The sequence below is a fragment of the Mobula birostris genome, chromosome 1 (genome assembly GCF_030028105.1).
Source record: "Mobula birostris isolate sMobBir1 chromosome 1, sMobBir1.hap1, whole genome shotgun sequence".
In the NCBI taxonomy this organism is placed as follows: Eukaryota; Metazoa; Chordata; class Chondrichthyes; order Myliobatiformes; family Myliobatidae; genus Mobula; species Mobula birostris.
Window position 1 is genome coordinate 56002980 of NC_092370.1, and position 14531 is coordinate 56017510.

Consider the following 14531-nt stretch of genomic DNA (forward strand, 5'->3'; position numbering starts at 1 on the left):
AAGTGCAATCTCTGCTGGGCCCGTTTCACAATCCCAGTGGTTTTCCTGGACCAGGTGAGATTGTCTGAGATCTGCACCCCAAGGAACTCGATGTTTTCCACTCTCTCCACTGTGGAGCCGCTGATGCTGAGGGGTGTGTGCTCAGGCTGAGACCAGCTGAAATCGACGATCATCTCCTTGGTTTTGGTGACATTAAGCATCAAGTTGTTATCCCTGCACCAGCTCTCTAGGTGTTTGACCTCCTCTCTGTACATAGTTTCATCATTTTTGCTGATGAGCCCCACCACTGTGGTATCATCAGCAAATTTAATGATCAGGTTCTCCTTGAATCTGGCTGCACAGTCATGTGTTAGCAGTGTAAACAGCAATGGGCTAAGCACACAGCCTTGTGGGGATCCAGTGCTCAGTATGATGGAGTCAGAGATGTTCCTGCCAACACGGACTGACTGCGGTCTCTCTGTCAAGAAATCCAGAATCCAGCTACACATGGCAGTGCTAAGGCCAAGCAGCGACAGTTTCTCCACTAGTCTCTGCGGGATGATGGTATTGAACGCTGAACTGAAATCAATGTACAGGATTCTGGCATAAGTGTCTTTGTTGCCCAAGTGAGAGAGAACTGTGTGCAGTGGGTTGATACTGAGTCCTCCGTAGAGCGATTTGGACGATAAGCAAACTGTAGAGGATCCAGCGATGAGGGGAGGCTGGCTGTGATATGAGGCTTGACAAGCCGTTCAAAACATTTCATCACTATGGGGGTCAGGGCAACGGGACGGTAATCATTCAGACAGGCTACAACTGATTTCTTTGCTACAGGGATGATTGTGGAGGTTTTGAAGCATCTGGGGACAATGGCTTAACTGAGGGAGATGTTGAAAATGTCTGTCAGGACATCTGCTAATACGTCAGCACATTCCTTGAGCACACATCCAGAGATGTTGTCAGCACCTCCTGCTTTTCGTGAGTCCTCTGTGTTTGCTCTGAATCAATAATTGGAGCCGGCTGGTCAGATGGTAAGAAGGGACTGGCTCTCCCCCTTGCTGTAGTGTTTGATGCTTCGAAGCGGGCAAAGAAATTGTTCAGCCTGTCTGGTAGAGAGGCATCGCTGTCATCAGTTTTCTGCCTGATCTTGTAGTCTGTCAGAGCTTTAATTCCCTGCCACATCTGTTTGGTGTCACCTGTGTCACAGAAGTGTCCATGTATTTTGCCCGCGTAGGCCCTTTTCGCTTTCCTGATCCCTAGTGAAAGCGCAGACCTGGCTGAGCGAGGCGCACTCCTGTCCCCCGATCTGTAGGCTGTGTCACGGGCCTTCAGTAGTGAACGCACCCCTGTTGTCATCCATGGCTTTTTATAACCACGTGCGGTGAAGGTTTTCATCACAGTGACATCCTCCGTGCATTTGGCTATGTAGCTGGTTACTGCCTCCGCATACTCCTCAATGTCTGTATGGTCATCATAGGAGGCTGCTGTTTTGAATATATCCCAGTCTGTGTGCAAAAAACAATCTTGTAGTGCTGAGGCTGCTCCTTTTGGCCAGACCCTTATCTCTCTTTTCTCTGCTGTCACACGTTTAAGCAGTGGTTTATATGCTGGTGTTAACATGACAGATATGTGGTCAGAGTGGCCAAGATGGGGGCAGGGGGCTGCTTTGTATGCCTGTGGTGTGTTACTATAAACCAAGTCCAGTGTGTTGTCTCCCCTGGTTTTGAAATCCACATATTGCAGGAATTTGGGGAACAGTCTTTAAGCTGGTGTGGTTAAAGTCCCCAGCTATCAGGATGTGTAGTCAGTAGCTCACTGATGGCTTCACGTAGGCCTCCCAGTGCTTCGTTAGCATTAGCCTTAGCATTGGCACTGGGAGCTTCGTAAAAAGCTGCCACAAGCATGATGGTGAATTCCCTTGGCAGATAGAACAGCCGGCATTTCACAATGAGAAATTCAGCCAGCGGTGAGCAGCGTTTAGCAGCTACTGTAGCGTTCACACACCAGTCTTTGTCTACATAAACACACAGACCTCCTCCTCTGCTCTTACCGGAGCTAGCTGCCTCTCTGTCCGCACGAAACGATGTCATTCCCTCTAGCTGTATCGCTGCGTCCGGTATGTTGTCATGAAGCCAGGATTCCGTTAAGACATACACACAGCAGTCTTCAAATTCCTTGCGTGTTTCTCTCAGCAGACGCAGCTCATCCAGCTTGTTGTCGATGGAGCGGATATTTGAGAGCAGCAGGGATGGTACCGCTGGCCTGGTGAGGTTAGCTTTTAGCCTAGCATGGATGCCAGCCCTCTTACCCCTCCTCTGTCTTCTCTCACAGCGCTTTCGCTTCCTCCTCCCTCGGGAAGCAGCTGGCTTGGTAGCGGATAGTAGTCCGTAGCTCGTAAACTGTCCATGTCACGTCAGTTTTTCCGACATAGTACGCCCTGATGTTAACAAGCATATTCCGACTGTATGTTATGCATCTAGGACAAACAGAACAAACACTAGATACACTTATCACTCCCTGAGGGGCCGCTGTAGAAATTGTACAAGGCATTGGTAAGGCCAAATTTGGAGTATTGTGTACAGTTCTGGTCACCGAATTATAGGAAAGGTGTCAATAAAATTGACAGAGTACAGAGGAGATTTAGTAGGATGTTGCCTGGGTTTCATCTCCTAAGTTACAGAGAAAGGTTGAACAAGTTGGGTCTTTATTCTTTGGAGTGTAGAAGGTTGAGGGGTGATGAGAGAGGTATTTAAAATTATGAGGGGGATAGATAGAGTTGACGTGGATAGGCTTTTTCCATTGAGAGTGGGGGGAGATCCAAACAAGAGGACATGAGTTGAGAGTTAAAGGGCAAAAGTTTAGGGGTAACATGAGGGGGAACTTCTTTATTCAGAGAGTGGTAGCTGTGTGGAACGAGCTTCCAGCAGAAGTGGTTGAGGCAGGTTCGATGTTGTCAGTTAAAGTTAAATTGGATAGCTATATGGATAGGAAAGAAATGGAAGGTTATGGGCTGAGTGCAGGTCGGTGGGACTAGGTGAGAGTAAGAGTTTGGCATGGACTAGAAGGGCCGAGATGGCCTGTTTCCGTGCTGTAATTGTTATATGTTTATATGGTTATATGGTTATAACATGGCATTTGCCTTCCTCACCACCAACTCAACCTACAAGTTAACCTTTAGGGTGTTCTGCACAAGGACTTGCAAGTCTCTTTGCATCTCAGATTTTTGGATTTCCTCCCCGTTAAGAAAATACTCCACACATTTATTTCTACTACCAAAGTGCTTGACCATGCATTTTCCAACATTGTATTTCATTTGCCACTTCCTTGCCCATTCTCCTAATCAGTCTAAATCCCTCTGCATCCTACCTGTTTCTTCAACGCTACTTGCTCCTCCACCAATCTTCGTATCATCTGCAAACTTGGCAACAAAGTCATCTATTCCAACATCTAAATCATTGATATACAGCATAAAAAGAAGTGGAACCAACACCGACCCCTGCAGAACACCACTAGACACTGGCAGCCAACCAGACAAGGAAGCTTTTATTCCCACATTCAAGATAGTGTACAGCTAATGCATGGCTAGGGACCTGGGGCAGGAGGGAGAGCTTCAGGTACATGGGTCACTAGGTTCTTTTACCGGGCAAATGAGACTCACACAAGGATGGGTTGCGCCTAGTCTGGTGTGGGGGGGGGGGGGTGGCATCAATTTTCTAACACAAAAGTGTCTTAGTGCTACTCTGGAGAGTTTAAACTATCATGGCAGACAGTTGGAAACCAGACTTCTTGGTCAGCAGGTGCTGGACTTGAGATAAAAGTTTAGGTTGTAAGGCCGAAGGAGAACAGACAGGGCTAGTTTAACGAATGCAGTGCAGCCTATGACGTATATTTATTTGAATGCAAGAATTACTGGCAAAGCAGGTGAACTGGGGATCTGGATTGGCACATGAAATTACAGAGGGAAGGGAAGAACTGGCTGTTCAGCATTCCATGATTAAGATGTTTCAAACGTAAGAGAGATGAATGTGGTGGGGGAGTTGTACAGAGGAAGTCACAGCAACATCTCTTGTGAGACAATATGGGTAGAGCTCAGGAATGTGAAAGGCAAAATCACTGTGGACTTCCAAATGTCCACTGCATGGGGTTATACTGTGGATCTCCCTGCAGTCACTTGGAAACAGAAGAACAGATATGGAGCCACAATATGGAAAGATGTATGTAAAAGCAGAAGGGAAGTTACAGTAGGTGACTTTGATTTCCTGAATATTGATAGAACTCCCTTAGTGCCAGAGGGTTAGATGGGGCAGAATGTGTTACATGCAGCCAGGAGGTTTTCTGTTTGTATATCATATCCAACCAGGGAAAGGGCCATATGAGGCTTTGTATTAGGAAATGATCCTGGCAAGGTGATAGGAGCATTGATGAGAGAGCATTTTGGGAACAGTGATAATAATCAGATAATTATGTGTAAGAATGAGACTGGAACTCAGGGTAATATGCCAAATTGGGGAAAAGCTAATTGCAAGTATATTAGGCAGAAGCTGGGGAAAGTGGATTGTTGTTGGGTAAGTCCATAGCTGACATGTGGGAGTTTCATTTAAATTTAGCTGGTTAGAATTCAGGGCCAACATGTTCCTATGAGGAAGAAAGGAAAAGATGGCAAGGTTCAGGAATTTGGATAATGTGGGGTTGTAAATTTAGTCAAAAAGTGTAAGGTTTAGGAAGCTGAAGTTGGACAAGGTTGTTGATAAATATAGATGAGGAATTGAGGAATTTAAACATGGAATTAGTGAGGCAAAAAGGGGCCCATTGATGAGTAGGACTGAAGAGAATCTAAAGTCATATTGTACATACATTAGAAACAAAAGGGAGATGATAGGACCACTCAAGAACAAAGGAGGAAATATGTACCTGAAACCAGAGGAAATCGGCAATGAGTACTTCATATAGGAGAATAGCATGTTGGATGGCGAGTTTAGGAAGGGTATGCTGATAATCTAGGGCATGTTATTGTCAAGAGAGAATTATTGGGTCTTGTGAAGAAATTTAGGGTGGATAAATCTCCAAGGATTGATGGAGATCTATCCCAGGTTATTGAGAGAGCTAAAAGAGGAGATTGCTGAGCCTTGACAGAGAAGGGTAGTAGAAAAACTAAAAGATATATAGGCCAGTGAGCCTTACATCAGTGGTAAGAAAATTACCTCAGAACCACAAAATTGGAGTCATAGTCATCCTCGACCTTAAAAAAACTGCTGAAGATCGAAATAACATGATGAATGTAAAAATATTAATTACAGTGTAAAAGAGTGGTATTAACTAGAAGTTGGATATTATTTAAAAGCTTAATTAAATGTAATAACAGGTCTGTATTTATAAAATGTTTGTGCCAATGTTGTTATTTTACAAGAACAATGAAAAGTTGTACCTGACTAAAGGTAAATTCATACATTTTTTCTCAAGGAAGCAGGATGAGATGACTGTTATGTGGCTGCTTGATGCTGCATTTACAGCTTGTATTGATTGTGTGGCAGTTGTGTGTTAAAGGTTAATTATGTTGCTGGGAAACCATGTTAGCATCATCTTCAATTGATATGTTGCACAGTGCAGCGCTTCTTGTGAAGGAAACATATATTTGGAAAAGATTGTTGGAAATGAAAGAAGCCATTGAGTCAGTTGAATAAAGCTTTCTGTGGGTTTCACAGTGCAAAATTGCTGAGAATTTGGCTACAATGAGCACTAAGTGTAATTTACTATGGCTTGTCTTGGAAATTAGAAGATCACACTGTTATGGTAGAGAGTGCCATCCAATAATAGGACAAAAGATGTGTTTCTGATTGAAGAGAATTTTTTTTAGTAAAACGGCATTATTTTTATTGAATATGTATATTTATATGAGCTTTGCATTTCCTATTGGTTTACTGTATTTGACAAATTAGGATGGCCAGTGAAAATAGGAGCAGGATGCTGGAAAAGATCATTAGCGTCTTTTGCAGACTGTTGTTTAATATGGTGTCAAGAGGTCATTCATCATGAACTGAAGAAGGGCCAAACAAAGTGTTGTTTCCTAATTCCTAATGTGGGAATATACAAGGAAGTTTAGAAAGACAAAGAAGCCCCCAAATGAACAAATTATTCAAAGGCTGTAAGATCATTCAAAAAACCAAGATGTTGTTCTTTACCTCATGGCACGTTACATATAAAAGAAGGAAGTCACACTTTGGTCAGAACCCACTTGTGATACTGTGCTCAGCTTTGCTATCCATAATGTAACAAAGATGCTTTGGTTCTCACTTAGCTGCTAGTGAGAGGTGCTCAAAGCTGTCCTCTACAGGTGACATCTTGACTCCAATGTATGTTGCTGTTGGGGTGGCTTTGGTATAGAAGATACAGTCATCTAATTTTTTGCAGACTCTGGATTTGCTAAGAGGGTGTGAGACAGATGCAAGAATCCATGTTCTGGATCAACCCCAGCAGCTGCATAACAGAGAACTTTCTGATCTACAGGCTGTTACTGGGGAATCACAAACTGAGACAGACATCAAGTGCTGTGAGAAGGTCACCGTCAGTGAAGGACAGCCTTTGATCTACTCAGAGGTTTCTGGTCCTCCAGCACAGCAAGCTGCAGTCTGGCTCATCCAGGGTGTGGTAGTACGTGCTGGAGAATGCTCTGAAGCTTGGTGGAGCCAATGCCAAGGCTCTGTGAGGAATCAGACCCAGGTTACTATCACTGACAAGCAGCACGTTGTGAAATCTGTTGCTTTATGGCAAGACATAAAAGCAAATTGCTATAAGTTACGATTAAAAATGTGCAAAAGAGGAACAGCGAGATAGTGCTTATGGGTTCATGGACCATTCAGAACTCTGATGGTTTCAATAGGTTTCAATAGGTACATTTAATGTCAGAGAAACGTATACAATATACATCCTGAAATTCTTCTTCTTCACAGACATCCACGAAAACAGAGGAGTGCCCCAAAGAATGAATGACAGTTAAATATTAGAACCCCAAAGCCCCTCCAGCTCCCCCCTCGCACACATAAGTGACAGCAAAACAATGACCCCCCTCTTCCCCACCAGCAAAAGAGCATTGGCACCCCCCATCAAGCACTCAAGCGTGCAACTTCAATAAAGACACAGACTTGCAGTACCCCAAAGACTACTCATTCACCCGATATTTGACATACCACAGGCTTTCTCTCTCCCTAATAAGGGAAAGAGATGTCCCCATTTCACAGCAAAAGCGGAGACATAAGAAAACAACTCGCTCATTTATGCTGTTAAAAGTCTGTTGTGTCGCGTCTTACAAGCTCTGTGCCCAAAGAACTTGGGCCTGTGGGCACACAGCCAGCAGCAGCTTGCTGCTTACGATCTTCTGTCTCCCACAATGCATCAGGCAGTGGTGTCACTGGCTTTGAATCCGCCCGCCTCCAGAGCCACAAAAATCCGGCGCCCTGAAGGTGTGCTAGTCTTCCAGGCCACATACTCGGCTTATCGAAAAGCGGCCGGCCATGAGGCTCCGACATTGGGTCCCATTTCCGCAAAGAACCAAAGTCAGCGTCTGACTCCAGGTCAGGGTCTTCAAAAGAATCTTGAAAAGGAAAAAAAGAAATATCAAAGATAGAAATAGAGCTCTTTCCGAAGATGCAAGTGAAGGAGTCGGCATTGGGAGCCATTGTCCTCTTAAACTCCACCCTTTTAATAATGGTGAGGGGAAGAAGCTGTTCCTGAAAGTTTGAGTGTGTGTCTCCAGGTACCTTGTTGCTGATGGTAGTAATAAGGAGAGGGCATGCCCTGGATGAGGATCGTTAATGATGGATGCTGCCTTCTTGAGGAACTGACTTCTGAAGATGTCCTCAGTGGTGGGGAGGCTTGTGCCCATGGTGGAGCTGGATGAATCTGAAACCTTTTGCAGCCTCTTTCGATCCTATGCATTGAAAACTCCAAACAGTACCAGGCAGTGATGCAACCAGTCAGAATGCTGTCCATGGTACATCTGTAAAAAATTGCTAGTCTTTGGTGACATACCAAATTCCCTCAAACTCCTAATGAACTATACCCAATTATTTGCCTTCTTCATGATTACATCAATAGGTTCAGTCCAGAATTGATCCTCTGGTTGTTGAGGCCCAGGAACCTGAAGTTGCTCAACCTTTCTACACTGCTGAACCTTCAGTGGGGACTATTGTGTCCTCAGAATGACAACCACAGAAAAGACTCCTTCTGCTACTGAACGTGGAGAGGAACAGGTGGGTGGGGGGAGGCCTCTCAAACATTGGAAGTGTGTATCACAACAGAGAGCTAGTTAAAGTGGCAATGGTGTTATGTTTGTGTTTTTTAAATTTACACTATTAAATGTACCAACCAAGAATGTAAAGGTTTTACTTTTGCACTATTTCTTCCTTTGGTTGCAAGTTAGGTGCAATGCAGATTCATCAAAATGAAATGTTATGTAAATAGATAATTCAGAGGGGATATGTAATCACCTTGACTTTAGAACTAAGGAATGATCTGACTGAAGTGATTCAATCAGAAGGATAACAAAGTGCAATTTCCCCTGGTGGAAGAATAAGAACATGATGTTATTTTACAGCTGACTCAGGAGTGAAATTAAGATGCAGAAACTGAAAATCTAAAGCCTTCCCACGCTCAAATCCGCCACCACCAGCAAAGATATGGAGCTTGGATTAGTTGAAATTTAAAACAGAGCTAAATGGACTTCTGTTCTTTGAATTTAGTATTGGGCAAATGGCGCTGAGGCTCAGATGAGTTGCATAGTGACTGCATAGTGGAACAGGGTAGGTAACGTCCTGACCTGCTTCTTTAGGTTGGAACTCCCTGCCATGGGGATAATCTACACCCAAAATATGGAGTATTTGAACTGATAATTATTAATTAACATTACAGTATTTTAATACAAGTTGATTACTGCACAATTAATTTTGTAATTACAATTGTTGCTAAACCATTGGATGAATATTGCAGATTTTGTCCATACGGTTTCACTATTTTCATGAATTTGGTAAATAGTATGTTTCTTTCTAAAAGAAAATTCCTTTTCTCCTTGCAGCATCTGATAATGTTTATTTTTCTTTAAGGGCATTCTTGGTTCAGGGCTGGCTCTTAAAGTTCAGGAGCAACATCGGCAAAAGCATTTTGAGAAAAGAAGAAATCCTGCGGCAAGCTTGATCCAGGTCTGGTGATGAAGCGCTGGGAAGCTGTTAAGTTGTAAAAGAAATTAAAATCAATATTTAAATCCTATCGAATGGATGTCAAAGTACAGGCAGTATTTTATCCATCTTGTTTCTTGTTCTGATGGGGAAGATTCTGAACAATTTCTTTTCTTCGGTATTCACTAAGGAGGAGGATATTGAATTGTGTAGGATAAGGGCAAACAGGTAGGGAAGTTATGAAAACTATGATGATTATGGAAGAGGAAGTACTGGTGCTTTTAAGAAATATAAAAGTGTATAAGTCTCCAGGTCCTGAGGGAAGTTAGTGTGGAAATAGCAGGGGCTCTGACAGAAATATTTCAAATGTCATTAGAAACGGGGATGGTGCTGGAGGATTGGCGTATTGCTCGTGTTGTTCCATTACTTAAAAAGGGTTCTAAGAGTAAACCTAGCAATTATTGGCCTGTGAGTTTGACGTCAGTGGTAGGCAATTTGATGGGAAGTATTCTTAGAGATGGTATATATAATTATCTGGATAGACAGGATCTGATTAGGAACAGTCAACATGGATTTGTGCGTGGAAGGTCATGTTTGACAAATCTTATTGAATTTTTTGAAGAGGTTACAAGGAAAGTTGACGAGGGTAAAGCGGTGGATGTTGTCTATATGGATTTCAGTAAGGCCTTTGACAAGTTTCCACATGGAAGGTTAGCTAGGAAGGTTCAATCGTTAGGTGTTAATATTGAAGTAGTAAAATGGATTCAGCAGTGGCAGGATGGGAGACGCCAGAGAGTAGTGGTGGATAACTGTGTGTCAGATTGGAGGCCGGTGACTAGTGGTGTGCCTCAGGGATCTGTACTGGGTCCAATGTTGTTTGTCATATACATTAACAATCTGGATGATGGGGTGGTAAATTTAATGAGTAAGTATGCAGATGATACTAAGATAGGTGGAGTTGTGGATAATGAAGTAGGTTTTCAAAGCTTGCAGAGAGACTTAGACCAGTTAGAAGAGTGGGCTGAAAGATGGCAGATGGGTGATAAATGTGAGGTGCTACATTTTGGTAGGACTAATCAAAATAGGACATACATGGTAAGTGGTAGGGCATTGAGGAATGCAGTAGAACAGAGGGATCTAGGAATAATGGTGCATCGTTCCCTGAAGGTGGAATCTCATGTGGATAGGGTGGTGAAGAAAGCTTTTGGTATGCTGGCCTTTATAAATCAGAACATTGAGTATAGGAGTTGGGATGTAATGTTGAAATTGTACAAAGCATTGGTAAGGGCAGATTTGGAGTATTGTGTATAGTTCTGGTCACTGAGTTATAGGAAAGATGTCAACAAAGTAGAGAGAGTACAGAGAAGATTTACTAGAATGTTACCTAGGTTTCATCTCTTAAGTTACAGAGAAAGGTTGAACAAGTTGGGTCTTTATTCTTCGGAACATAGAAGGTCGAGGGGGGACTTGATAGAGGTATTTAAAATTATGAGAGGGATAGATAGAGTTGACGTGGATAGGCTTTTTCCATTGAGAGTGAGGAAGTTTCAAACAAGAGGACATGAGTTGTGAGTTAAAGAGCAAAAGTTCAGGGGTAACATGAGGGAGATCTTCTTTACTCAGAGAGTGGTAGCTGTGTGGAACGAGCTTCCAGCAGAAGTGGTTGAAGCAGGTTTGATGTTGTCGTTTAAAGTTAAATTGGACAGCAATATGGACAGGAAAGGAATGGAGGGTTATGGGCTGAGTGCAGGTCGGTGGGACTAGGTGAGAGTAAGAGTTTGTCGTGGACTAGAAGGGCCGAGATGGCCTGTGTTTCCGTGCTGTAATTGTTATATGGTTATATGGTTCTGCTCATTGTTTCTGAATAGCACCCGTTGGGAGTTGCTTGCTCTCTTCTCCATGCTTCAGTTAACTTTGTTTTGGTTCTGCTGATCATCTTGTATAGGGGCTGCACAGTATTGTAGTGGTTAGCATAATGCTATTGCAGCACCAGGAATCTGGGATCAGTTCCACTGCTGTCTGTAAGGAATGTGTATGTCCTTCCTGTGGCTCTCCTCTGGGTGCTCCGGATCCACCCACATTTCAACAATGCACAGGTTGGAAGGTCAATTAGCCACATGGATGCAATTGGTTGGTGTGGGCTTCCTGGATCAGAAAGGCCTGTTACCATGCTGTAGCTCAAAATCAAAATAAAATTAAAAAATAAAATTCTTCTGCTAGACAACTTAATATCATTAGGCTTTCAAAGATTGCAGAGGGACCTGGACCAACTGGAAAAATGGACCAGAAAATGGCAGTTGGAATTTAATGCAGACAAGTGTGAGGTGTTGCATTTTGGAAGAACAGATCAAGGTAGGACATACACAGTAAATGGTAGGGCACTGAGGAGTGCAGAGGAACAAGGGGATCTGGGAGTTCAGATACATAATTCCCTGAAAGTGGTGTCACAGGTAGTCAGAGTTGTAAAGAAGGCTTTTGGCATCCTGGTATTCATAAATCAAAGTATTGAGTATAGGGTTGGGATGTTATGGGTAGGTTGTATAAGACATTGGTGAGGCCAAATTTGGAGTACTGTGTACAGTTCTGATCACCTAACTATAGCAAGGATATCAGTAAGATTGAAAGAGTGAAGAAAAGATTTACTAAGATGTTGCCAGGTCTTCAGGAGTTGAGTTACAGAGAAAGATTGAACAGGTTAGGACTTTATTCCTTGGAGCGTAGAAGAATGAGGGGAGATTTGATAGCGGTTTACAAAATTATGAGGAGTATAGACAAAATAAATGTGAATAGGCTCTTTCCACTTAGATTAGGAGAGATAAATACGAGAGGACATGGCTTTAGGGTGAAAGGGGAAAGGTTTAGGGGGAAAATTAGGGGGAACTTCTTCACTCAGAGTGGTGGGAGTGTGAAGTGAGCTGCCATCTGACGTGGTAAATGCGGGCTCACTCTGAAGTTTTAAGAATAAATTGGATAGATACATGGATGGGAGAGGTCCGGAGGGTTATGGACTGGATGCAGGTCAATGGGCCTAGCGGAATAATGTTTTAGCACAGACTAGAAGGGCCAAATGGCCTGTTTTCTGTGCTGCAGTGTTCTGTGGTTCTATGGTTCTATTGAATTATACAGGTCAGAAATGGGCCCCATTTGCCCACCTTGTCCATATTGACTGTGATACCTACTGTATTTGTCAGCATTGGGCCTGTATCTCTCTATGTCTTTCCCATTCAAATAGCTTTCCAAATGTCTTTTAAACATTGTAAAGTTGTTGAATTGTACTCGTTCTCCTTGCCTGGGAGAGAGAACTTTGTTGCAACTGTTTTTGATGACCATGTGGTTCTTCTATCATGGGTTCATTGTTGTTCCTGGGGTAATTATTTCTGTGACTTTGCTGAGCAATCTAAAGTTTGTAGCTTTTCACAAGTGTATGATTAATATCATTCACCTGAGAAATAAAGCCTCTGCACTTTCTCCATGGAGAAATATCAAAAGCATTTTTGAGCCACATAATCGTCAGTCACCTCACCTATACACCTGCACACGACCATGTTCAATTATGTTCTCTTCCAGGTTGGAGAGATCAAGAAAGGTTCCACAACCTGCCAGACTAAGGTGCAGAAAAAGTCAACAGCAGCATTAAAGCCAAATTAATTTCTTCACTGAGATATATCCAGGAAACTCACTGCATGCAATAATCATGAGGAAAAGAGCTCTTAGTACAAGTTATAAAACCAGTTTACCAGTTACAATTTCGAAGCTTTAGGCCACAGGCACCTCTCAAAGCAATAGCAATTCTAAGGGACATTAACATCAAGAATGAGGTGTGCCTGGGACTTCAGACTTTTCCATTTGTATTTATCTGTGACAAATGCACTTAACGTAAACTGCTACAAGGTATGCAACAGTAATGGAGACACCTACGTGGACCAAATACTTAAAGAAAACAACTTGTTAAATTTTGCATGGTCCAAAAGATTTCTTCCCTGATTGCCCCCACTTCCCACACATCCTTATTCCAGCTCAAGATGAGTAGTACTTGCTTCCACCCAGTCCAAGCACATCTCCAATCAACAGTGTTTAGGTTTTAAATTAGAATTAGGTAAAGCAACACACATCAAAGTTGCTGGTGAACGCAACAGGCCAGGCAGCATCTCTAGGAAGAGGTACAGTCGATGTTTCAGGCCGAGACCCTTCGTCAGGACTCACTGAAGGAAGAGCTAGTAAGAGATTTGAAAGTGGGAGGGGAGGGGGAGATCCAAAATGATAGGAGAAGACAGGAGGGGGAGGGATGGAGCTAAGAGCTGGACAGGTGATTGGCAAAGGGGATATGAGAGGATCATGGGACAGGAGGTCCGGGGAGAAAGACAAAGGGGGGGGGGATCCCAGAGGATGGGCAAGGGGTATAGTCAGAGGGACAGAGGGAGAAAAAGGAGAGTGAGAGAAAGAATGCGTGGATAAAAATAAATAACGGATGGGGTACGAGGGGGAGGTGGGGCATTAGCGGAAGTTAGAGAAGTCGATGTTCATGCCATCAGGTTGGAGGCTACCCAGACGGAATATAAGGTGTTGTTCCTCCAACCTGAGTGTGGCTTCATCTTTACAGTAGAGGAGGCCGTGGATAGACATGTCAGAATGGAAATGGGATGTGGAATTAAAATGTGTGGCCACTGGGAGATCCTGCTTTCTCTGGCGGTCAGAGCGTAGGTGTTCAGCAAAGCACTCCAGATCATAACAACTCACTGAGTTAAAAAAAAACTTTCTTCATATCACCAGTCACTTCAAATGTGTGTCCTTTGGCAGTAGGAAATGGTGGCCCTTTTTCATATCTATCTATTTTCATATCTATCTAGTGTGTCATACACTCCGTTTTCTGCTTCAGCATTGTCTCTTTCATCATCTCAGAGAGCTCCACATTGTTGCCCTGCCTCTCCCTCCAGTGGATATGTCATAGGGTCATAGAGTAGGGCAATTTGGAAACAGGGTGTTTGACCCAACAAATCTGTGCTGCCCAATTATTCCCCCCCCCATTAGTCCCAGTTGCTCACATTCGGCCCATGATCCTCCAAGCCCCTCCTCTCTATGTACGTACCCAAATATTAAGAATATACCTGGCCCTTCTCCTCATTCTAGGACCCCCATTGTTTACTTATAATTTATAATCTACCAACCATTGATTCAGTTTAATCCCTGTGAAGTTACTGAAGCTGGCCTTCCTGTTAAGAAGTTCAAGTCAGAATTGGTCCTGCAATTTACCCTTTTTAATCTAAACCTTGTAACGTGCTGCCCCCTGATGTTTGGTTCACACTGTAACCCAGAGCCTGACTCAACAATTCCTCCTCGCTTATTGGATTAGGAAAATACAAATGAAGACAGATTTTCTGAACACAG

The 14531-nt window shown here is 43.2% G+C and overlaps 1 protein-coding gene across 1 annotated transcript in view; it reads left to right on the top strand.

The window, feature by feature from the left end:
* Window positions 1-14531, top strand: part of kcnq3 (potassium voltage-gated channel, KQT-like subfamily, member 3) — a 397673-nt gene that overhangs the window by 306690 nt on the left and 76452 nt on the right. The window contains exon 7 of the mRNA XM_072260735.1: window positions 9075-9170. Within this exon, the coding sequence (XP_072116836.1) occupies window positions 9075-9170 (96 nt within the window). The remainder of the gene's footprint in view (window positions 1-9074; window positions 9171-14531) is intronic.